The following is a 23,449-nucleotide window of genomic DNA, read 5'->3' as shown; positions in this document are numbered from 1 at the left end:
ATTTATCATTATAATTGTTCTGTTTTTTCTCTTTCTACTCTTACCCATAGGATCAGACAGCTAAAGATAAAGCTATGCAGAGTATGGCTACAATGTCATCTGCCCAGATTATCTCTGCAACTGCCTTCCATAGTAAAATGGCCTTGCCAGGTCTCCCACGACCAGCCTACCCTGCTGTTTCTGGGGTGAGTGAATCAGCGTGTTAGAAGAGTTGGGCTGATGACACTTGAATCTTTGAAAGAGTGTCAAGACCTGCCAAAAGGTGTTTTCATTGTACAGCAAATGTTTAATATGGCTTCAACACTCTTTGTCTGATTCTTTGCTCACACTGACTTAAAACAGTGAAGTTTCACTGTATGCTTTTTTAAAAATGACACAAGTGAGAGAATAATCATATCCTCTGGATTTTCAGCTGCCTGAAGTATTTTTAGGTGTCTGTATCCTTTTCTCAGTCCATGAAACAGTTTGGACCATCTGACCCTTTCTCAAGCTCATCATTCCCATGCTCATCCTGAGTGCTTAGGTCACAAATTGATGGCTCTTACACAAAACTTTTAACACAGAAGGCCTGTCAACATCCCCTGTCCTTGGTGTTGAGCCTAGCGAGGTTTGCTCAGCACTGACTTCTCCAAAAATACTTCTGTGGAGTTCTGGGAAAAAATGGTCTGTTGAAGAGGGGGAGCATTTTTAAAGCTTTGGAGACAGAGGTGCAACAATGCATACATACTATTTTACATATAAAAATACTATTGTGTCATTTGCTTGTATATCACTACTAGTACTGTGTAGAAAACACTCTACAGGGATTAAACCAGGAGAGCAGAAAGAAGAGCTGCAGCTAAATCATATCTTTAAATCTGAGCTTGCAGTTTCTTTCTTCAGACAGAGGCGAGTCTGGCCTTTTTTCTCTATCCTAAGAGTAATGACCTTTTGCCTGTATGTTGTTCTCTTGCAGTTTTGGCAAGGAGCTTTGCCAGGCCAAGCTGGATCTTCACAAGAGTGAGTATTCCTTCGTCTGCATCTAAAGCAGGTGCTTCCTCCATGCTCCTTGAGGAATGACATTAGCTATTTCAAGATTTTTGAAATGTTAATGTAGTCCTTGTTCTCAGACAGATTCCCTGACTGTGGATCTGAGACCTAAGGCCCATGACTGAACATAAACTTAGAGTCACAAGACATTCTTAAACAAATAAAACCCTATGTCTTCATATGGTATCTTTAGTATGGATTACACTCCTTTAACATGCCTCATGACTCAGGCAGCCTAATGTGGGTTATTTTAATGAGCTGCTGAATCTAGCAGCCTGAGGCAAGGCTGCTGCATCTCCATGCTCCCAGTTTCAACCAGTAAGGGAGGCTGAGCATGTGTTCCCAGTGGGCACACAAACAAATAAACACATATATCGCACATAGACGCAGATATACACTGGCCCCCACAAAAAACACACAGCACTCATACAAATGCAAACAGCACCAACAGCATCATTTTCTCTCTCTCTCTGGCTGACCTGGGTGAAGGTGTGTTAAGGAGATAAAAACACACACTGTGGATCTATCCAGTATCTGGGTTTGTGTACTCTGTCCAGTAGCTACTTCTGGATCCTCTGTCTCCCTCTTTGCTGGCACCTCAGCATATGAACTCTTGAGGCTGCAGCTCCACTTTATTTGCTGGTGCAGATCCCTCACTCACACACACAGATGAACACACATGCATGTGAACAAATACACACAGTGAATCTCTTTAGTAGCTGGGCTTGGATATATAGTCCACCCAATAGATGGTCCTGGATCTTCACTCTTCCCCAGTTTGCCTCCCACCAAGACAGACACAGACAAACTTGGCTTTCAGTCACTCTTCAGACTCAGCAGTCTTTATGTCAGTTGGCCTGGATCTCTTCTCTCTCTCTAAGTAGCCTCCTTAAGGTGCCTTGCCCCTGAAGACATGCAGCTGGCTCCAAAGTCATCTGCTTGCTGGCTAGTCTAGCTTGATATTTAGTAGTGAGTGCACTCTTAAGTGCTGCAGTTTCTGACACTACAGAAACGTGGGCCCTGTAACCCATAAGTTGGTCTTGTGAATGGCACTTAGACTTCCACAGGCACACACAGAGCACAGAGAGACCCTTACCCAGGAAAATAATTAGAAATAGAATTTAATATATTTCAGATAGTACCAACTGTACTGGTAATGTGCAGGACATGGCCAGACAAATGTACTAATCTTCTCATATGCAACTTGCATCTTTTATCCCTGTACTTGCCCTAATCATCTCTAAAATAAATCTTTTGCAATCCCCAAATGCTCTTTCATTCTATCTCAATGTGTCCCATTCTATCTAGGCATTAGTCCCCTCAGTTTGCAAGATAATTGATTTGTAAACTGATTTGTTGGGTTGCAATTGTACGTAGCCAATGAGGCTGTTGACTCCCTGACAGTCCTGGATTGGTCAAGTAAGGGATTTTATTTCTATGATTATATTATTGGAGTTCCCCCTTCCCCGGTGCAGAGACAAGGCTTTGGTGGGCTGGTGGTTCTCCAGTAATGGCCCTGGATGTAGCTGCGTCAGAATATTCTTCAGGTCACTCTGGCTGCTGTTGTTCCACTGTGCTACTTTAAGTGTGTGGAGACAAACTTTTTATCACACAACCTAGCAGGATATGTTTCTGTGAGGAAAGCTGGCTTAACCAGCTTAAGGACAAGTGGCTGGAAGGGTTATGCTCTTCACTCCAGCTATGTGTTCTTACTCTCTTCTTGTTCTGTTGCTGATGTTTGCAAGGCAGATCAGGGAACGGAAACTAATAAGCTGTCTTGTGAGGAATAGTGGTTCATAAAATACTGGAAGCTGTTCTGGGAGAAATGAAAAGTATTTGTTTTAATCATCTAATCTACACAGTTGATGAAATGTGTTTTCCTTTTCCTCTTTCCTTCTTCTCTCCCTCAACTATCTTTGCATACTTTATAGTGTGAAACCTTTCTCTCAGCAACCGTATGCTCTACAGCCTTCGCTGCCATTACCAGGTAAGTAACAAATACAGTTACTTCTTTCAAATTATGTGTTAACTTCAAAAATAGCTGACACAAAATAAAAGACATTTCAAGAAGTATTTTTACCTACTAAAACATTTCAGTGAGTCCAAAATTAATTTCATATGGTTTCCCCTTATTACCAGTTTACATCTTTATATCAAGAGAGCTTGAACAGTGTATTTTTAAAAAAAAATCAACATTTTGTCCTGATTTTTGTTGGTTATTTTGGGGTTTCTTTTCCTCCTGGCTCAGCATAAAAGGAAAGTTTATATCTGTCTGTTGTTCTTCCACCATGCTGCTTGCGTTAGAACATTGTATTCTGTCATAACAACTGCCTTTCCAATTCCTCATAAAGTGGAATAGTAAATGTATTTTTCTTCTCAATTCCCCCATTTTGGGAAGGTAATTAATCATGTTAATAGTGATGCTTCATTCTCTGATACTAAGCCAACTTATTTCACTGCTCATTTAGGGCACGTCCAGGTCCTCTTAAAGTTACTGAACATGTTTTCTGTGGTGTCAAAAACAAGTAGATTATCTTCTACATCATACCAACTCTGACAATTGCTGTCTTAGCAGAATGTGACTGAGAAGCCATTTACAGCACAGGTGGAGTGAGAAGCATACAAATGATATTTTTGCATGATGACTGGAGTTAGAAGAAAGTGTGATCAGTCAGCTTTGACAACAGGTTCTTTACTGGAGAGCTATTACCAACTTACCTGTTTCTAAATTTCGGTACATAAATCCTGTATGTTTAGGGTTTGACTCTCCTACTGGCCTCTCACCTTCATCATCAGTACCAGCTTGGCAAGGACGAAGGGTTGCTAGCTCCAAACTTTGGATGTTAGAGTTCTCTGCATTCTTGGAACAACAGCAAGATCAAGACACGGTAAGATACACATTTGACTTCCACTCATCGTTTATCTTTGGTATTCAGGTTGCTCCTGCTCATTGTTGAGTATGTGCTGTATGTGTATGAAAATACTTGCTTCTTTTCTCTACTGAGAATTAGAAAGCCATCTCCGGGAAACAAAGAACCCAGTTAAATCAGATCCTTTTCTTTCAGGACAGAATTGCTTACAGCAATAAAGCCAGTTATGTTCCATGTGCTTCTAGCCTCCCTTTCAAGGGTCATGAGACAGAGGTACAGCCCCTACAAGGCTATTCTAGCTATCCTGTTCAGCCTAGGAGGATAGACCCAGAATCAACTGGTGGTTAGATCACACAGAGCCACATAATCTCTCTTGTGTGCTGAGAACTTAAATTTGGGGTCAAATGGGACAAATTTCCATCAATGTGTTTCTGTGGAACCATATATAAAATAGGAGTAATAAGACTTGCCTGTTTCACTAAAGCCTTGTGATACTGCATCTTAAGAAATAGATTGGTGACGAGCCAGTTATACCTCCTTTCTCTGAGACAGGAAAACTGCAGTTCAAAAAAGACAGTAGCGTTTGGCTGGCACCTTGCTGTGGTAATTTAGGCAGTTCTCACAGAATAAGGAGCTTTGATGTTTATTGGCTGAGTGACTCGTGACAGGTAGCATTCTGCATCTCAGGTAATTCCAGACTATTAAACAGCAGCTATATGAGGTAATTGTTTAGGAGTGAATATAGGGGGAAAAAAACATGGTAATACTTCAGAAGAAGCAAGAAGCTGGATGCATTCGTAAGAAATTAAGAACAGCATGAGCTGGTATTAGAAGAGATCTTTCAGCTAATAGCTCTGCTTTATTAGAAAGTGCTATCAAATTTTAAGAAAATTCCTGTAGTTGGGCTTTTGTTGCCATTTACTTATGGATAAAAGTGACAGAGCATCTACTGTCACAGTTCAGGAGTGATATGTAGAGTGGCGGTACAGACCTTTCTGTGTAATCATTTATACCATCTTCAGAACCCAGCCCTCTGTGCACTCTTCAAACTCCCTGCATCAATTAATAAAAGAACTGCATACTTTCTGGGCTTGAAGATCTTTTGAAGTGGTCTTATGAGCTTTCTGGATTTCTTTGGTGGGATGGACTTACCCAGTTTGCTAAAATGTCAGCTTTTCTTCCATGAAAAGCTGTATGTTCAGAATATACTGAAAAATTTCCTAATCCCTTGTTTTTCATGTTCTTGCAGTATAACAAACACCTGTTTGTGCACATCGGGCAGTCAAATCCCAGCTACAATGATCCATACCTTGAGGCAGTGGATATCCGACAGATCTATGACAAGTTCCCTGAGAAGAAAGGGGGCCTGAAGGAGCTGTTTGAAAGGGGGCCAGCGAATGCCTTCTTCCTTGTCAAATTCTGGGTAAGGGAAGGACTCTTTGTAAGGTATCCATTTGCTATGAAGTTCTTACTTTAAAAGCAGTGGTCTCACTAGCTGTTAGATGACAGCTAGAAGACCTCTAAAAAAATTCTCACTGAGCAGAAGACTGTATACAGTCACAACTCTCACTGGGGATCTTTCCTTAAGTGCACAAAGTCCTAACTCCGTCCTGGAGTAAGACGTATCTTTCATGGTGTCATCTGTACAGTTCTTTCTGACTGGGTCTGGAGAGTTTGTTTCTTAATGGTAACTGGCACACTTTGAATTATTTATTTACGTATAAGAGAAATTCAGAGAAAATTCTTCTTTGTGCACTTGTGTTCAGCGTTCAGTAAATTCTCAGTCAAAGTCAATGGCAACGTTTTTCTATCTCTTCTCCTATCTCATTAGCTGCATTTTGTGTTATGCAAGTTCCAATGATGTACAGATATGCATTGACTGCAGGCACAAGGTAGACAAAAGCTAAGAGCTATATTTTATGAAATTGTATTATGTTGCTAATATTTTAATGAGTTTACTTCTGATATGATGGCAGAAATCAGCTTTGCAAAAACTTTCTTAATTTAGCCTGGATGGGATTTTCATGAATTAACTTAAATTTGCAAAAACTGTGCCATTGTACTTCAGCATACAAACAAAATAATTATGATGTTGAAAATTATCATAGGTATTACATGGTTAAAAATAATAAGAGCTCGGGGCAGTTGCAAGATAGATGGCTGAAGGAATGTGTAATGGGATTTGGAGCTTTTCACCTTGAGCTTACAGCTTACATTTCAACCCCAGGTCAGAAGTGAGATGATGAGCTTCCATATCTTGTACTCTGTGCAAAGTGACACTAGAAAGCCTCTTAACTGGTGCCTTCAGAAGAAAGAAGAATTAATTTATGTGCCTTGAGTTGTGGCTTCCCAGCTGCCTCAAGCCTAGCCTTTCCAGAACTGAGTTGGAGGATGCTGGCTAGGAGTCTGCTGTTCAATGTCTGATGTTTAGAGCATTAGTTATCAGCAATTCTTGCAGACACATAATTTTACTACCCCCATACTGTGTACTACTGAGCTTGGTACTTGAAAGGATTAGCCTCTGTGTTACCAAGAGTACTACCAAGCCTGCTTGAGAAAATTGAAACAAAAATTAAAATACCAGCCCTGTTCGCCTGTGAATGGAAGATACTAGGGAGAGACAGCAGCACCTTGCTGGGAAGGGTCTCCTTTGACAAACTACTTTGGGTAGTAATTGCTTTACTAAGAACTGTCTGAGAAAGGAGACAGAAGTCTGATGTGACAAAAGAAGGGGAAAAGAAAGAGGGGGTGGTTTCTGAGAAAAGGTCCTTGGAAAAGTAGGATTTGCAACAGACAGTTGTTTTGTTGTATAGAGATCCTAAATAAATGTTCATGCCAAGGTGGAAGTACACTTTCTCCTTTGTGGTATCACATCAAAGGGCTTTGGAAGTTTCAGGAATAAAAATAGAAGAGCTTAGAGGGAAGTGTTAACCAGAGAGACTAAAACACTTTGAATTCCTTAAGGGAAGAAAAATCATAATTAACTTGTCATCTAGCGCAACTGTGATTTTGTTTATCTGAACTGACAGCATGCTGTTTTTATGCTCGTGGGGTTGGCTTTGGGGATTTTGTTTGTTTGTCTGTTTAATAAGAGAGAGGTAAATGTGGCCTATGTACCATGTCACACCAACCGAAGTTAGGCTTTTAAGGATTTACATGGGGGAATGTCATTGAGGTTGCTCTCACTGGGCCCACGTAAGGTATCTGGTTTTCAAAGAATGTCATGTCACCTCACTGAAGTTTGGTTTTCATAAGGAGATGTGCCATAGGATTTGAAAAACCTTTACTCCAGTGCCAGTGGTACTATACACGATGCCTTGGGGTTCACTTCATAACAGTGACGTTTCTGGTGCGTGGTTTAATATTTTGACTTTCTCTCTTTTTTTTTTTTTTTTGGATGCTCCTTCATTGTTGAGTCCTGTCTGGAGTTGACATCGAGTTTTATTGGTGGAAACACTGACAGCTGTTTCTTACAAGTGAGCTAAGTTTACAAGTGAAGTCACTGATTGAATGGAAGCCACTAAGGCTTGTATGAAGTAAATCATTCAGTCTTTTATTTGTTTCTCAGTGTAGGCAATAGGGGATGAAAGCATGACTCCTGCTGTGGTGTTCTGGATGAGAAAGTTAGGGTACTTCTATGATTTGCATTGTGTTTTATAGATATGCTTACATTATTCCTGTTGTAAGATTTCAGCTAGGATCTCCAGGACCATGTAAAAGAAGTAGTTAAAAAAAAAAGTTTACTTCAGAAAATGTGTGTCAATTTCCTTTTCTTGAGGAAAACTCCAAAGAGTCTTGGAAGATTTATAATTTGACATGCTTCAAATGTTGTGGTAGCGCAGTCTTATATTTAAGCAAAGCTTGTGAGCCATGCCTGTAATTCACCATGCTAAATTTGTCTCAGAAATCCCTGAGTTTGATGTAACAGATGTGTGTAGTGCAACTCCAGCCAACAGGAGAGACCAGGTAATATAAAGCAGCAAATTCCGCAAGACATTGTATTGGTATTTTCAAATACACACTTATGTAGACTTCACCAAATGTTTTACAGATTCTGGGTGAGAGCTGTCACACCCCAACCCAGGCCTAAATAAACTCTTTTAACAGATCAGTTTTTCAGAAGAAAACTGAATTTCAGCTGAGATTTTTATATCTCCCTGCATTTTTACATCTCTATATATGCCTAGGGTGTTTTACTGTTTATTGCTTGATTGCTCTGGACAGCTGTACCAAGTACACTGTCCAAAGATGCGTTGGATAAAATAATTGCCGTAGTATTGAATTTGTAGCATTGTTTTTTAAGGTGAAAAAGTTATCCAAAAGCAAATTGCTGATAACCTTAAACTTGTGTGGGTAGCTAAATACTTGAAGGTTTCTTTGAGACATGAAGATATGATTTTTCAGAGATTCTGAATTGGTGTTTGCATGTGGCAGACATAAAAAAAGCATCAAGACACTGAATAAGTTGGTTTTATATTTATGTAGTTTGAAGATCCTGAGTTAGGAAACTGCTGGTACTGCACAAAGTAGTGAATATACCAGATAATCTGTTGTGCACTAGAAGTTTAACTCCAAGCACCAGGTTTGTTGTTGGTATTTTTTTTTTAATATTACATAAAGGATAGTGTGACTGAGAAAGAGAGTTTGCATTTATTCAATGGTGCTGTAAATTATTTATACAACAGCTAACAGCTAAAGTTGACTAATTTGAAACATAAACAGTGTTTGCAGTTCTCCCTTGATTTTGGCTTTGGGAGTGTGGTAAAATGAACTAACTCTTGGACTTGGATTGGCAGGTTGTGTATGACATCTCCATGACATTTCTCCATGTTCCAAGTGCATTCTAGCACATGACAATGAATGTGAGACATTAACCTTCCAACACACAGGCTGTGGTTGCTCTGCTCTTTTCCAATGTAATATTATCTTTGCCACCTGTTACTTGTTTCTCCCCATGAACTCCTTAATAACATCGTTATTAATAGTTTGAGGAAGAGCAGCTTTCAGGGCTTTGCATGTTACTAGAATGGTGCGCTTGCACTGTAGAGCTTTCAGAAGTTGTGAAACTCTGGCTAGAAGATACACAGAAAATGAAACAAACAAACAGACAGTGCTTTCACCAAAGCAGATATCTGCAGATGAGTGTTATCAGTGGAATTGCCTAGAAGACTTTTCTGCCAATGATGAATACATGTAAGAGCTTCTCATCAGTGATAGGGAAGGTGAATATGTTAAATTAGTGAGTGGTTTCTTTCCGTTAAATGAATTATAAATATTGTAGAAGGGGCTGGAGGGGTGGGCTGGAGACATGTCCTGCACTTGGCTTATCTCTTATCCCAAATAAATCCAGTCAGGTCAGCAGCAGTGCAAATTCCCTTTATCATCCTGTCCTGTCTATGCCTTCAATCCTGATTTTTATGATCTTTGCACATTTTTTTCTGAGAATGGATCTAACAGCCCATTAATTTCCCTTGCAGTCAACAGCTCAACCTCCTACCTACAATAGAATATGTAAGGGATTTCTATATCAATGGCGCATTTTTTTACCAGAGTTATTCCCCAGAGTGTTCAACAGTCAAGATATATAGCTGGCAGCAAAAAGCAGATTGAATTGCTGAGGCAATTGATATTGAGTATCAAAATGACACAGTCCTTGAAGGCTAGCTAAGTTCCATTTACTCTTACTGTTGGTGAGGCCTTCTGTTATCTTCTAGTTCAGGAACTGCGTCTTGCCCCTTTCTTAGAGGTAGTGCCACCAGTTTTGAGGAGTCTGGAGCACAGGCCTTATGAGGAGCGGCTGAGGGAGCTGGGATTGTTCAGTCTGGAGAAGAGGAGGCTCAGGGGAGACCTTATTGCTCTCTACAACTACCTGAAGGGAAGTTGTGGTGAGCTGGGAGTTGGCCTCTTCTCTCGTGTAACTAGTGATAGGACTAGAGGGAATGGCCTCAAGTTGTGCGAGGGGAGATTCAGGCTGGACATTAGGAAATACCGCTTTTCTGAAAGAGTGGTCAGGCACTGGAATGGGCTGCCCAGGGAGTTGGTGGAGTCACCATCCCTGGAGGTGTTCAAGGAACGTTTAGTCGTCATGTTGGGGGACATGGTTTAGTGAGAACTATTGGTGATAGGCAGACAGTTGGACTGGATGACCTTGTAGGTCTTTTCCAACTTTGGTGATTCTATGATTCTTAAAGATTTATTCAGCACATGCTTTTCCACTGACCACATGGGACATGTGTGCAAAGCTGTAGTTTCTCACAGCATACTATAGTTTGGACTCTTTCCCAATCATTGTTTTTCAAAGCCTCAGATAAGCTGAAGACTGAGTCTCAAGGATCATAGAATCATAGAATTGCTCAGGTTGGAAAAGACCTTCAAGTCCATCAAGTCCAACTGCAACCTAACCATACTACGCTAACAACCGACCACTAGGTCATGTCCCTGAGCACCACATCCAAATGGTTTTTAAACTGTTTGGTCACATTTACTGCTGTGGAGAGTTACAGAGAAATTTTGATTTACAGCCACATCCTAGCAGGAATGAGGCTTTTCTCAGTACTCCGTTGTGAAACTCACTCCCACCAAAAATCAGAAAAAAAACTTGGCTTTGTTTGGTTATGACACTGCACAAGTTTTCTGTAAGTATTTTTTTTTTCTTGGGGTTGCAGATATTGAGTGATAAACTTGAGCTTCTCAGAGCTGTCTTCAGCACAGCTGGTAAGAACTTAGACCACCAAGATAATTTGAAAAAAGAGAGAAAGTAATACTACCCTTTTTCAGGGTTACTATCCCCTTCCCTGAACAAATCTCTTTTCTCCTATCTGGGAATCTTGTTTTGCACATATTTATAACTTTTGCTTACTTCTCCAGAAGGGAGGAAATCTCAGATGTTACCCCCCAAACAAGCAGATCAGCTATCTTATGTACAATCTGTAGATATCTGAAATCTATTTCCACAGATATCTCAGTGACTGTAATTTCAGCTTGTTTGGAACTCATCAGCAAGTTGAAGACAAGTATGTAATCTGTGCTGAGCTTGTACAGTAAGTCGAATGCATCCCAGACACATCAGATTGCTGTAATGATCTAGCCAGAGTGTGCACACCTTTTGGCATCTGGACAGAAAGCAAGAGCCCTGACTTTGTCCAATAAAGTCGTTTGGTCTAGTTGGTAGTCCGTGAATCACATTTAGCCTTTTCTGCATAGCTTGCTCTGAAAGTAATGCCTCCTCTTTCTTTCCATGGAGACTACAACAGATAAATTAGCACAATAAAACTATTCAGTATAGCAAAGTCTCAGCTACAAAACACTGTTTTAAAACACCACCATTAGCTATGCACTTTTGTCAGCGATGAACAAGAACTTGCATGCCGCGTTCATAAAAACCTGCATGATTGTTCAGAACATGGTTTGTCTTTCATATGGCTGTTGCCACTGCTGAAATGCACCACCCACCACCTCACTGTGCTAACATCCACTGTTCAGTCTTCATAAGTGTTGACCAAGCATCCATGAATGTCAATGGAGACAACTTTTTTCACATGGAGGAATTCAGTTCCACACCTTTGCTTCATATATGCTTCCATGTTAGACACCATTTTGTCAGATTGCCCTTCTGCTGCCATCTATCACATGACAACAAAATGTAATGGAATATTGTTGGGAAGGTTCAACTTCTACTGCCATGCACACTGTCAGCATAATACGATAGAAGGCATTACTTTCAGAGAGGCCTTCCTATTTGTTCTTCTGCCTTTGCCCTTGAAGAGACACAATCAGCTGATTGAATGCTGATACCACCCAACCAGCTAAATGCTGTTCTGCCCCTGCTGCTGTTCTGCCCAGTTGCTAGCAATGGCTGGTAGGAGCCTGGGGGGGCAAAGCAATTCAGACCACTGGGCAAGTGCTTTCCTAAATCCTCACTGTCGCTGCCTAGGATAGTGCAAGGAATGTACTCAAGAGTTATTCACTTATTGGATATACTAGTGCATTTGGCAGTGCATTTACACAGAGACTAATTTCCATCCTCCTAGTCTGAATCAAAGTCTGAAATGGTTTTAAACTGGAAGAGGGTAGATTTAGACTAGAAATTAGGAAGAAATTTCTTACTGTAAGGGTGGTGAGACACTGGAACAGGTTGCCCAGCGAGGTTGTGGATGCCCCCTCCCTGGAAGCTTTCAAGGCCAGGCTTTGAGCAACCTGGTCTAGTGGATTGTGCCCCTGCCTATAGCAGGGGAGTTGGAACTAGATGGTCTTAAACATTTCTTCCAACTTAAACCATGTTATGATTCTATGATTCTATGAGTTCCTCAATGAGTTTTGTAATACAGCTACACAAAAGTTTGTGCCAGTACAAGAGGAACAAGAGGGCAGAAACTTATCTGGGACATTGAGACTACTCTCTGCTGGTGGAAGGACCATCCTAGTATCAAAATACACCTTTGAGATACAGTTTTCCAAGAGCCATCCTGAGTATGGGTTGCCATCAACATAGGCAGTCTTTGTGCCCTCAACTTTTGTGTATGTGTTCACACATCTTCCAGCCCTTATAGCCTTGTGAGGATCAAAATGGGCTTTCTTGTCTTACTGAAAACTACCATATTGAAACCACAACAAAATTTAAAAACTCTTTTGGCTGGAATTAGCTTTCTCATCTGGCCAATCACAGCGTTGTACAATTGCTAATGGTAGCACAAGGGTAGCAGCAGGCTTAGGTAGCTACAGATGGGGGGAGAGGGCTGGATTGGCACTTTCTATCAGCAGCACAGGTATAGATTGACTAACATCTCTTGTGAAATAAGAGATAACATCTCAGAGAAATAAGTTAACAGTACTGTCTCATGGTATGGAAGTTCACCAAGAAGAATAGAATAGAATACTATTTCCTTTGGGAAATAATAATTGCTTTTCTGCTGAAGTAAGCTAGAACCTAGGCTCATAGAGTACAGAGAAGCTACACTCTCTTAGTTTTGAAAAGGAGGAAGTCAAGCTGCTCATTCCCACACACCCTCTGTGTTTTCAGTGTAAGTGAATATCACTTCTTTTCTTACGTTTGAATGACCCCTGGTGGAGGCTTCCAAGAACCAGAATTTTAAGGAGCTAGGTCCCAGTGTAAGGCTTCTGTTTGCCAAACTTAGGCAGAGACATTTGAAAACTGTGGCTGCTAATGAAGATGGGTTTATATTCAGGTGTAACTATGCTGGATCCATGAAGAACCTACATTCTTTATGTTGCATCTTATTTACTTATATTATTCATATCATTGTATAAATAATATCTGAGGCTAATGTGTGTGTGCACTCACACGTTCCTTCTCCCTACTCTGTATCTTTCCATGCATCTTCAGAGTGGAAAAGCTTTATTACAGTTACTGCACCCTTATTTTTCTTCCTAAGTGAGGCAGCCCAGTCTATCCTACCTGCTGCTTTGCTTTGACTCTACAGTGCCCTCTTGTTTGCTCTCCCCATGCTTTGTGTACCTTCATGTTGTCCTGGCACTGCCCAAGTGGTAAATATCCAATAAGGCAAGAGGTTGTGTCATACATTTTTAATGTTTACAGGATATTCCACTCAGTTTCCCCAGAATATATGCAAATTCCCACCATCATTTTCTGAAGTGGAAACTAGATTTTAGTGCATACTCTCTTATTTCTCCTGCTAGCTTGATGCACATTAATCTGTTTTGGATCTTTGGATACTTCTATCTAAACAAGATTACTTCAGTTTATGGCAGAAAAACCCACCAGAACAGGTACTTGATAACCATCTATTTTTCATTCCTTCCTTTTTTTCTTTTTTTTTTTCTTTTGACAGGCTGATTTGAACACCAATATTGAAGATGAATCCAGATCTTTCTATGGCGTTTCCAGCCAATATGAGAGCCCAGAAAATATGGTCATTACCTGTTCCACTAAAGTGTGTTCCTTTGGAAAGCAGGTTGTGGAGAAAGTAGAGGTAGGGAGCAGGCACCTTTGTACAAGGTCCTCTCTGGTTGCTGTTCTATTTTTTCAAGTATTTGTATGCTGAATAGATCTAAAGGTAAATATATCCCATGCTTCTTGCCAGGGAGATGAATGTCATAGATGATTATTTCTGAGACATGAAGTTATACAATTGCTTCAGCCTACAGCATGGTCTTTTTCAAGACTTGATGGAGGATCTGATAATGTTTGATGTTTTTTCCTTAAATCTCATTTTCTGAAGCTTTGGTGATTCTCTGGATTTTCTGAGGAGCAAAGAAAAGCTAGGAAGTCTGGATTTATGTAGTCCAGAAACGTGAAAATAGATCATCTATAGACTATAGTCAATTAACAGACTGTGACCATTTGCAGACTATAGACTCACGATTTTATGGGGCGTATTTTGAGTGCTTATGTACTTGCAGTTCTAGCAACTGCATAATTATATGTATAATTGGCATTGAAGAAATTCTTTCTAATGCTGTGTTCAGCTGCTAAGAGAGCTGCTCTGACCTGCTTCCTCCTGTTGTTTTCCTCAAGGAGCCTTCAGATGCAGAGGGAGCAGCTGTGTGCAGAACACCAGACATTCTGGTGTCAGCAGTCAGTCCAAGCTACATTATTTCCCAAAACCCACCTCCAGTCATATGATAGACATATCTGGAGTCTGGTTATGGATTTGCATATGATGGGACTACATACATCAAGGAAAGCTATCATGGTACATGGGAAGGGAGATCAAGGCGTTGTGGTGAAAGGAGAGGGCATCTAAGAATCTGCTATAAAATGATACAAACCAACATCAATTTCTGTTCAAAGGAAGATGGAATGTTTAGAAGCTAAGATGTGAATGTTAACAAAAAAATCCCTCTGTGTAACATTGGTCAAACACACTCCTAAGGGGTAGCAAAGATACCGTGTTCTCTCTCAGAGGTGGCAGAAGGCTTTAGTCCTTTCCAGGCAAATGCATCCTGAGCATAGTTACCATTGTTACTAGGAGCCTCCTGGTCTTGCTAAAGCAGTAGTTTTTAACTTTTTCAGTTTATTCACATTTAATTTTTTTTTCCAGTAGAAATGCATATCACAATATAGCTGACAATTGGTCTGCTCTTCTTAGTTTCCTTTCATAGTTCCTTGGCAGTTTGCTGCTCACAAGCTGGAACTTCTGTTCTGAAGAGAAAAGAAATCAAGCTGAAGAAATTGTAGGGCTCAAGGAGACTGAGCTTGGTGCAGAAAACTGTAGATAAATGATTAATCAGCTCATTATTAGTAAAATGACTTGAAAAAGTCATAAGTTTTCTGTTCTGAGTTCTTTTATATGATTGTTACTGATGTGATAGCATTAACCCCATATGTCCCTTTTCTGTTTTAAATTGCAGACAGAGTATGCACACTATGAAAATGGACACTATTCCTATCGCATTCATCGTTCTCCTCTCTGTGAATACATGATAAACTTCATTCATAAACTCAAGCACCTTCCTGAGAAGTATATGATGAACAGTGTGCTGGAGAACTTTACTATCTTACAGGTGGGACTTTTGAACTGTTTTCCTTGGAGCTTGGAAACATGTAAGCCCCATGCAAGAGTTCTCTCTTGTGAGTCAAAGCAGATTTCCTTTTACAGCTCAGCATCAAACTGTACTTGATATTTCTCAAGTGTTGTATTGTACCTCAAGACAGGAACACTAGAGATCTTAGCTCATGTAGAGAAGCTACAGCATTTGACAGACCTTCAGTAAGAGAGAGGGGAAAAAAAGAAAGATAAAGGGAGAGTTAATGAGGCAGAGAGATATGGGAAGGAAAAGGATGCAGAGGTCATTGTGAAGGAAGTGCTCATTCCACTACTGGATGTATATATTTGTTCCAGCTGTGTGTTGGCCCTTTACATAAGGTTAAAAAAAAAAAAAAAAAAGCAAAAACACTGTTAAGTGGCCATATAATTTTGTCGCAGGGAGAGTTCTTCACTCAGACCAGATGGAATTAAAATGCATATTTCCTCAAAACCGTCCTGAATCTGAAAAGAATATGGAGGGAGGTAAGGGAATAGGCATGTTAGAGGAAGTTTTTATGAATCACTGCAACTCCTTGGTAGGGCAGTACTGCAAGGCTACAGTGACTAGATTGCATCAGTGTCTATGTGTAGTATTCTTTCCTGGCTCAGATGCGGCCTAAATTTGGGCAAAGTCATCTTTAAAAGTGGATTTTCCTAGTGGGCTGTGAGTTTTAACCTCCACAAGATGCATCGCAGATCTTTACCAAAGAGAACCTGAGGCTGGGTGAGCAGAGGAGATTCTAGAGACTGTATCAATGAATGGAAGTTGAGTGGTGTTCATTCAGTCCTCTAAAGATGTTGTAGGACTTCAGGCAACTCATCACTTTGTTCTGTGGCTCAGGTATCTCAGCTATATTACAAGGTTAATAATGTCCTTATACCTCACAGAGTATGAGGTAAAAAGTCTTTACTCTTCTATGTTTCTACTAAGCTTTTTAGCACATGGGAGAAAAGATGACTATAAAGGCTAAGTTTTTTTTTTTTTTTTTAGATGAACAAAAGCATGAATTGAGCAGGGAAAGAAAGTTTGAAAGTGTGCACGCGTACAAAGGAATGCTGTACCTGCTTTCTGCATGCATTTTTCCTCAGTCACACCAGTGACTGCTGTAAAGTTAACTCCTCTGGGGCTTTGAGTAATCTCATGCCCTTTCTTCACCTTCTGTCACAGAGATGCATATCTCATGTGGGTGCTAGCACAGTGTTTTATATATTGTATTTGTAGCCTTGCAGTCCTGAGCAGTGGTCTGGAAATTTTCCACCTTGACTGGGGAGCTGAAATCTTGATTTGCAAATTGCTTTGGATCTAGCCTTCCAAGATTTCAGAGCACAGTATTGCCAAAAAGACTCTGATGTCTTACCATAACTCACAACTACCTGCAGAAAGAAGAAGGGTTAGTTCAACTGTGAAGCCAGTCATGAAGTAAGAAAACAATAGACCAAAATGAGGGAAATAAAGTTATTTGTGAGTTTGAAAACAGCTCTTTTCCTTCTGTTTTAACAAGAATGGTTGGGCTTTAGTATAGAACAAGCCTCCAGCTATACTTTTCTTCTGCAGTTGAGTTGGTACTATGGCTGAAAAAACCAAACAAACAGTCTTCCAGCAGGAGAGAACTGCTTGAAGCTTTAGCCATGGCACAAACCCAGATTACAAGAATGTGTAAAAACGTATGGTGACAGAGAGAGGGAAGCTGAGCTAGGAGCTCTGGGTACAATATTTTGTTTGTCTCTAAATGTAGTGTAGGCAGTACACGCATCTAAAACCAGGACAACACTTTACATCACCATACTGCTGACACTGGGCCTGATACATACTGCAGAGAAGCTAATATTCCTGAGTGACCTTAAAAAAAGAAATGGGAAAAGAGAAATAACTAGCTATTGTAAGAATGCATCAATGTAGCAGCCATCCTTCTCCTGATATCTACAGTGGGTGGAATGGGAGGTGTAAAAGTTTCAAATATATCAGTCTCCTGTAAAATGAGATACAATCTAATTCTCATGATCTATGTTTACCTCTAATAACCAGGATCAGATGGTAGAAAGAACTATTCATGGCTGTGGTATACCGACATAGGAGCAGGAGTGGGTGTGCCACAGAAGGTGGCCTCTCTCTAAACCCAACAAACAGCAAAAACTGTTTTTTGCAAATCCCTTCTCTCTGCTGAAATCTGTAATACCAGGGGGCTGGGGAATAGCAGACTTGTTTACTTGGTTGGTCACTGCTTGGTCACAACTTTCTTTTCTCCTCAGTAGACTCTGCTTACCTCCCTGTCTCTTCCTTGCACTGTAATCCCAATACTGCAAAAGTGCTTTCCTTGGGTGTGTGAGCACGTAGTTTGGGGGATGTGGTGATTGAGCTATGTGTCATTCCTGTAGAGAATTCTATTCTTATCACTGATTTTTGCTGTGTTAGAATGTGCAAGCAGTGAAATAGCAGATACGATCTCAGCTTCTTTTCCTTTTCTGTCTAGGTTGTGACTAACAGGGACACACAGGAGACCTTGCTGTGCATAGCATACGTTTTTGAGGTGTCAGCTAGTGACCATGGTGCCCAGCATCACATCTACCGGCTGGTGAAGGACTAGAGACTATCTGCCCTGAGTCATCCATGAGATGCATGCCTGAGGAAAAAGTCCATGCTTGAAAATCCCTTGTCTCCTTATGCAAAATTGAAAAATAAACTGCAGATACTGTGTATTTTCAGAAAAGCGCCTCCAATCTATTTTATGATTCACAGTGGCAAATAAGTATGCATCTCCAGGTTTGTGCAAATGGTAAAAAGGCTAAGAGTCAAAGAAACAGGCAAATAACTGCTTAAGAGTTTTACCTAAACAGCATCCTCTGGAATGTATTCCTCACATACTGCAACCCAACCCTTAGAGTACTTAGATGTACATCAGGTGTGATTGTACGTATAGAAGGAGTGGTATACATCTGAGCATACAGCAGTGGCAGTGGCAGCAGCATCTACAAGCTGGACCACATACATACAGCTTGGTTAGGTGTATGCTATACCTGATCACAGTGTGTTCACTCACATACATTCTTCTGGAGGTCAACCATGCACAGACATGCTTACATTTTTATAGGTTGCACTGAAAGTAATGCCACCTATTTTTTCCATAGAAACTACAACATGCACAATAACAATTCTTGACAGAGCACATTCTCAGCTACAAAACACTATTTTTCAATCCAGTCACCACCATTAGCTATGCATTTTTGCCAGCGATAAGCAAGAACCTGCATGCCACGCTTATAAAAACCTGCACCAGTGGAGATGATCTATGGTTGCTGTCACCATTGGTGAAATGCATCACCCACCACCTCACTGTGCTAATATTCACTGTTTGGTCTCCATAAATGTTCAGCAAGCATCCATGAATGTCCATGGGTGCAATTTTTTCCACATGGAGGAATTCAATTCCATGCCTTTGCTTCACATGCACTTCCATATGTGATGCCATTTTGTCAGGTTGCCCCTCCACTGCCATCTGTTGCATGGCAACAAAATGAAATATCATCAGGAAGGATAAACCTTTAGTACCATACCTCAACATCTGCTTCTAATGTTGTGGGCCAACATAATAAAATACGAGGCATTACTTTCAGATCAGCCCTCGTACATAGATACATGTTCATTTAGACATGCATGGGAACATGTATGTGTGTAGAGATTGCACATATAAACTACACATCTGCCTGTCTAGCTGTTTACCTTAGCAGATAGGCAGTTACAGACTCCTTCAGCCTTCCTCCTCTTAGAGGCTGGACACGGTCTCCCTCTCTTCCGTGTGTAGTAGCGAGAGAGCATCCTTTCTTTGGCCTTTAAAATGCATTTATGCTTAGAAAACTTGTTTTGTTAAATCACATTGTCTTGCCTAGCAGGTTTTCTGCATTTGTTTAATCTGCTCTCTTGACTAATGTAATTCCTGATGCTTTCACTTCTGTTTTCCCAATGCAGTTAGTACTGCTCTGGGATCTAGAGTCCGCTCTTTTCTTGTGCACGAGCAAAATAATTGTCTCAAGATAACTTGTTACACCTGTTGGCTGCAGACACTGAGGTGCACGAGTATTGCCAAGAATGCCATTTGGACAGCAAATCACAAGAGGTTATCCTTCCCTGCTTCCAAGGCAATCAAACCCAATCCTTCACCTTTACTTGTAAATTGAGATTGTTTACTCAGGAATCGCTGTGAGTTACTAGCTTTGGTCCCCACAGTGCTACTAATGGAGGGGAAGAGGTAGCCATTCATGTTACTTTGAGGGAAGGGGTGGATGGAGTGGTATTCTCTGGCAGTCACTGATCAGGCAGTTTATTGCCTATGGCCAGGTAAAGTCTCTTAGTACAGATTTGAATAGGTGGTGTTAGATGTGCTCTTTCATAATGCAGCACAACACCTTAGAAGACGCCTCACACATTTGTTTCAGATGTTTCCATCCTTGCATTTTTGGCATAGAAAAAAATAATTACTGGTACTTAAGGGATCTGCGATACTGTCTAAAAATCAAAGGATTTATTGGAATTCCAGAAGGTAAGGAGGACTTCAGTCATACACATATGATATCTGACTTTTTTTGAGAATTAATGAGCTTTGGCGGTACTCCCTTCTACAGATCTCAGTGTAATGGTTAAAGGGCTTTGTGGACTGTGTAAAACTTATTCAGGCCTATAATGTTGCCTCTAGGTTTGTAACACTTGGTTTATGAACTAAGATTGAGCATAATAATTTCTGAGTCCGTGTTGAAGTTGAGTGGGTTGATTCTTCACAAGGAAGTCACATCCAAGCAACAGTAAGGAATAAACTACTAACATTCAACCTAAAAATCAAGATAGATAAACAAGTTACTCAACAATTTTTTTTTATCTCAGTCTTCACTGGCAGTTGTCTCTTTCACACCTCCCAAGTCACAGAATCTGAAGGCAGCCATCCATCATAGAAGACTTGAGATTATCTGAGGAACCTGAATGTGCTCGTCCATGGGACATGATGAGATTCATCTCAGGGTCTTGAGGGAACTGGTAGCTGAAGTTTGCTAAGCCGCAATCCATTGTATTTGAAAAGCGTTGGTGAGGTAAAGTCCCCAGTGAGTGGAAAAGGGGAAATATAACACCTTTTTTAAAAAGGGTTAAAAAGGAAGACCCAGGGAATTACCGACCAGCCAGCCTCACCTCAGTGCCTGGTAAAAATCACAGAACATATACCTCTGAAAACTATGTGAGGGTGTATGTAAGATGCGGAGGTGACTGAATACAGCCAACATGGCTTCACCAAGGGTGAATCATGCCTGACTAACATGATGGCCTTGTATGAGAGAATGACAGCATCGGTGGACAAGAGAAGAACAATGGACATCACCTACCTTGACTTGTGTAAAGTTTTTGATACAATCCCTCCAGAATACCCTAGCCTCTAAATTGGAGACATGGATTTGATGGATGGCCTGTTCAGTGGATAAGGAATTGGCTGGATGGCCGTGTCCAAACAGTCATAGTCAACTGCTCAATGTCCAGGTCAAGTCGTGTCCCTCAAGCGTTTGTCTTGGGACTGGTGTCTTTACAACTTTATCAGTGATGTAGACAGTGGGATCGAGTGCACCCTCAGCAAGTTTGTGGATAACGGCAAGCTGAGAGGTGCAGCTGACATTTCTAAAGAAACAAATGCCATCCAGAATGACCTTGACAGGCTTGAGGAGTGGGCCCAAGTGGTCCTCATGAAATTCAACAAGGCCAAATACAAGGTCCTACACCTGAGTTGAGACAATCCCTGATATCAGCACAGACTGGGTGATGAACTGATTGAGTGCAGTCCTGCAGGGAATGACTTGGGGATACTAGTGGATGAAAAACTGGGAAAAATTGGATATGAGCTGGTAATGTGCTTGCAGCCCAGAAAGACAATCATATTGTGGAGTGCATCTAAAGAAGTATGGCCAGGAGTTTGAGGGAGGTGATTCTCCCCAGCTCGTGAGATTCTCCCTGCTCTCATGAGACCTCACCTGGAGTACAAGATCTGGGGTTCTCAGTACAAGAAAGACATGGACCTGTCAGAGTAGGTTCAGAAGAGGGTAACAAAGATGATCAGAGGGCTAGAGTACCTCCACTATGAAAACTGGCTGAGAGAGTTGTTGGGCTTTTTACTTTTTTTAGCCTAGAGAAGAAGAGGCTCCAGGAAGACATTATTGTAGCCTCCCACAAAAAAGATGAGGGGAGACTCTTTACCGGGGAGTGTATTGATGGGATGTGGAACAATGGTTTTAAATTGAAAGAGGGTAGATTTATATTGGATATAAGGAAAATTTTTTTTTTCCTATGGCATTGGTTAGATATTGGAAAAGGTTGCCCAGAGAAGTAGTGGATGTCCCATTACTAGATGTGTTCAGAGTTGGGTTGGGTGGGACTTTGAGCAACCTGATCTAGTGAAAGGTGTCCCTGCCCATGGCAGGGCGGGGAGTGGAACTCAATGATCCCTAAGGGTCCATTCCAGCTCAAGCCATTCTATGATTCTAAGATTATTAAGGGAAAAATTTAATATGGAATTCCCCTCACAAAATTTTTGTCTGAAGTATGCATTTTTGCTGGTTAAGCTGTCAGCAGTTAGATGAAAAGCAAAGGACTAGAGGCCATTAATAAAGATAGCAGATGACTGTCAACTGAGGAGAAGGTGTTTACTGAAAAGATCAGTATAGATCTTTAAACAAATTTAACATACTAATGAGTGATCTGGAGGAGAGAGAAAACAGCAGGGTAACTTAATCTGCAGATAGTACTAATGGAGAATTTAGCAAACAGTATATATTGGAGTAGTGTGAACAGGACTGAAACACTAGGCTTGAACTGGGAGAAAAAAATTCTAAGAATGATTTGAAATATAAATTAAAATGTCCTTAAAAAAATTCTAGCCAACAAAAAACAAGAGACAGATGGCATATGAAAAATGAACTATCAGAAAGCTAGTCATTGCCTGAAAGTTTTGTGGAGTTGTAGAACCATAGAATTGTTTGAGTTGGAAGGGACCCTTAAAGGTCATCTAGTCCAACTCCTCTGCAACAAACAAGGACATCTACAGCTAGATCAGGTTGCTCAGAGAGAGCTCTGTCCAGCCTGATCATGCATGTCACAAGGGACAGGGCATCCACCACATATGGGCAACCTGTTCCAGTGCTTTACCATCCTCATTGTAAAAAACGTTTTCCTTACAGCCAATCTAAATCTCCCCTCACTTAGTCTGAAACCATTTCCTCTTGTCCTGTCACGGTATTATCTAAGGGTCTGCGTCCGTGACAAGGGGAACAGGCCCGAAAGAAAAAAAACGAGAAAAAAAGAGGAAGGAAAGGAAAAAAAAAATTGCCGGCGGTAAGGGCCAGCCCCCGGGCGGTCCGGTGGCTAAAGCGGCAGAGAAGCCGCGGAGCCGCCACCTGGGAAGACAAAGGGAAAGAGGGAAAAAGAAAAAAAAAAAAAAACACGGCGGCACCAATCTGAGGAGGAACAACCAACTTTACTAAATATATCAAAATGAGGCTAGTAGAATTATATTAGAGAGTTTACAGGCTGAAAATCTTACACAGTAAACTGCAGGAGGACCACGTGCTTTCTCCGCCGGGCAGGAAGGAACAGACCCCCCCGACTCCCACGGGGCTTCACCACCCCCTCCCAACGCAAAGACCCCTGGGGCGTGCACCGCCTCCCCTCCCCCTCAGAGGGCCACACCAAAAAAGGTAGTTTGCAGTAACCAGGGGATTAACTCTTTAACTGCCCGTACCTTACATGATGTAATGATGTGGAATACCGACAACAAAAAATCACAAAACCATAACATTCCACCCCTTATTCCACATCACTACATCATGCTTAACATATATTTATACACAAACGAAGAATAATTAACATACATTACATACGTATCTATACGCCTATATATACATGGAATCACTATCTGCACTCCCCCAGCATCAAATTCCCTTGCGGTACGCACTGGACATCCCTGCTTTTCCCCATCACCCACCATGTGGACCCAGGTCCCTGAGCAAACACAGTGCCAC

At 41.0% G+C, this 23,449-nt stretch overlaps 1 protein-coding gene across 2 annotated transcripts in view; it reads left to right on the top strand.

Moving 5' to 3' along the window:
* Positions 1-18,114, top strand: part of TEAD4 (TEA domain transcription factor 4) — a 59,803-nt gene extending 41,689 nt beyond the window's left edge. For both annotated transcript variants that reach the window (XM_021394279.1, XM_021394268.1), the window contains exons 5-12: positions 51-185; positions 956-999; positions 2,961-3,016; positions 3,787-3,917; positions 5,149-5,322; positions 13,709-13,849; positions 15,231-15,383; positions 17,878-18,114. In XM_021394279.1, coding sequence (XP_021249954.1) covers positions 75-185; positions 956-999; positions 2,961-3,016; positions 3,787-3,917; positions 5,149-5,322; positions 13,709-13,849; positions 15,231-15,383; positions 17,878-17,991 — 924 coding nt within the window. In that variant the 5' untranslated portion in view covers positions 51-74 and the 3' untranslated portion in view covers positions 17,992-18,114. The remainder of the gene's footprint in view (positions 1-50; positions 186-955; positions 1,000-2,960; positions 3,017-3,786; positions 3,918-5,148; positions 5,323-13,708; positions 13,850-15,230; positions 15,384-17,877) is intronic.

Source organism: Numida meleagris, chromosome 1, assembly GCF_002078875.1.
Source record: "Numida meleagris isolate 19003 breed g44 Domestic line chromosome 1, NumMel1.0, whole genome shotgun sequence".
In the NCBI taxonomy this organism is placed as follows: domain Eukaryota; kingdom Metazoa; phylum Chordata; class Aves; order Galliformes; family Numididae; genus Numida; species Numida meleagris.
Note: the sequence above shows the minus strand (reverse complement) of the source record. Positions and strands in the feature narration are given on the sequence as shown.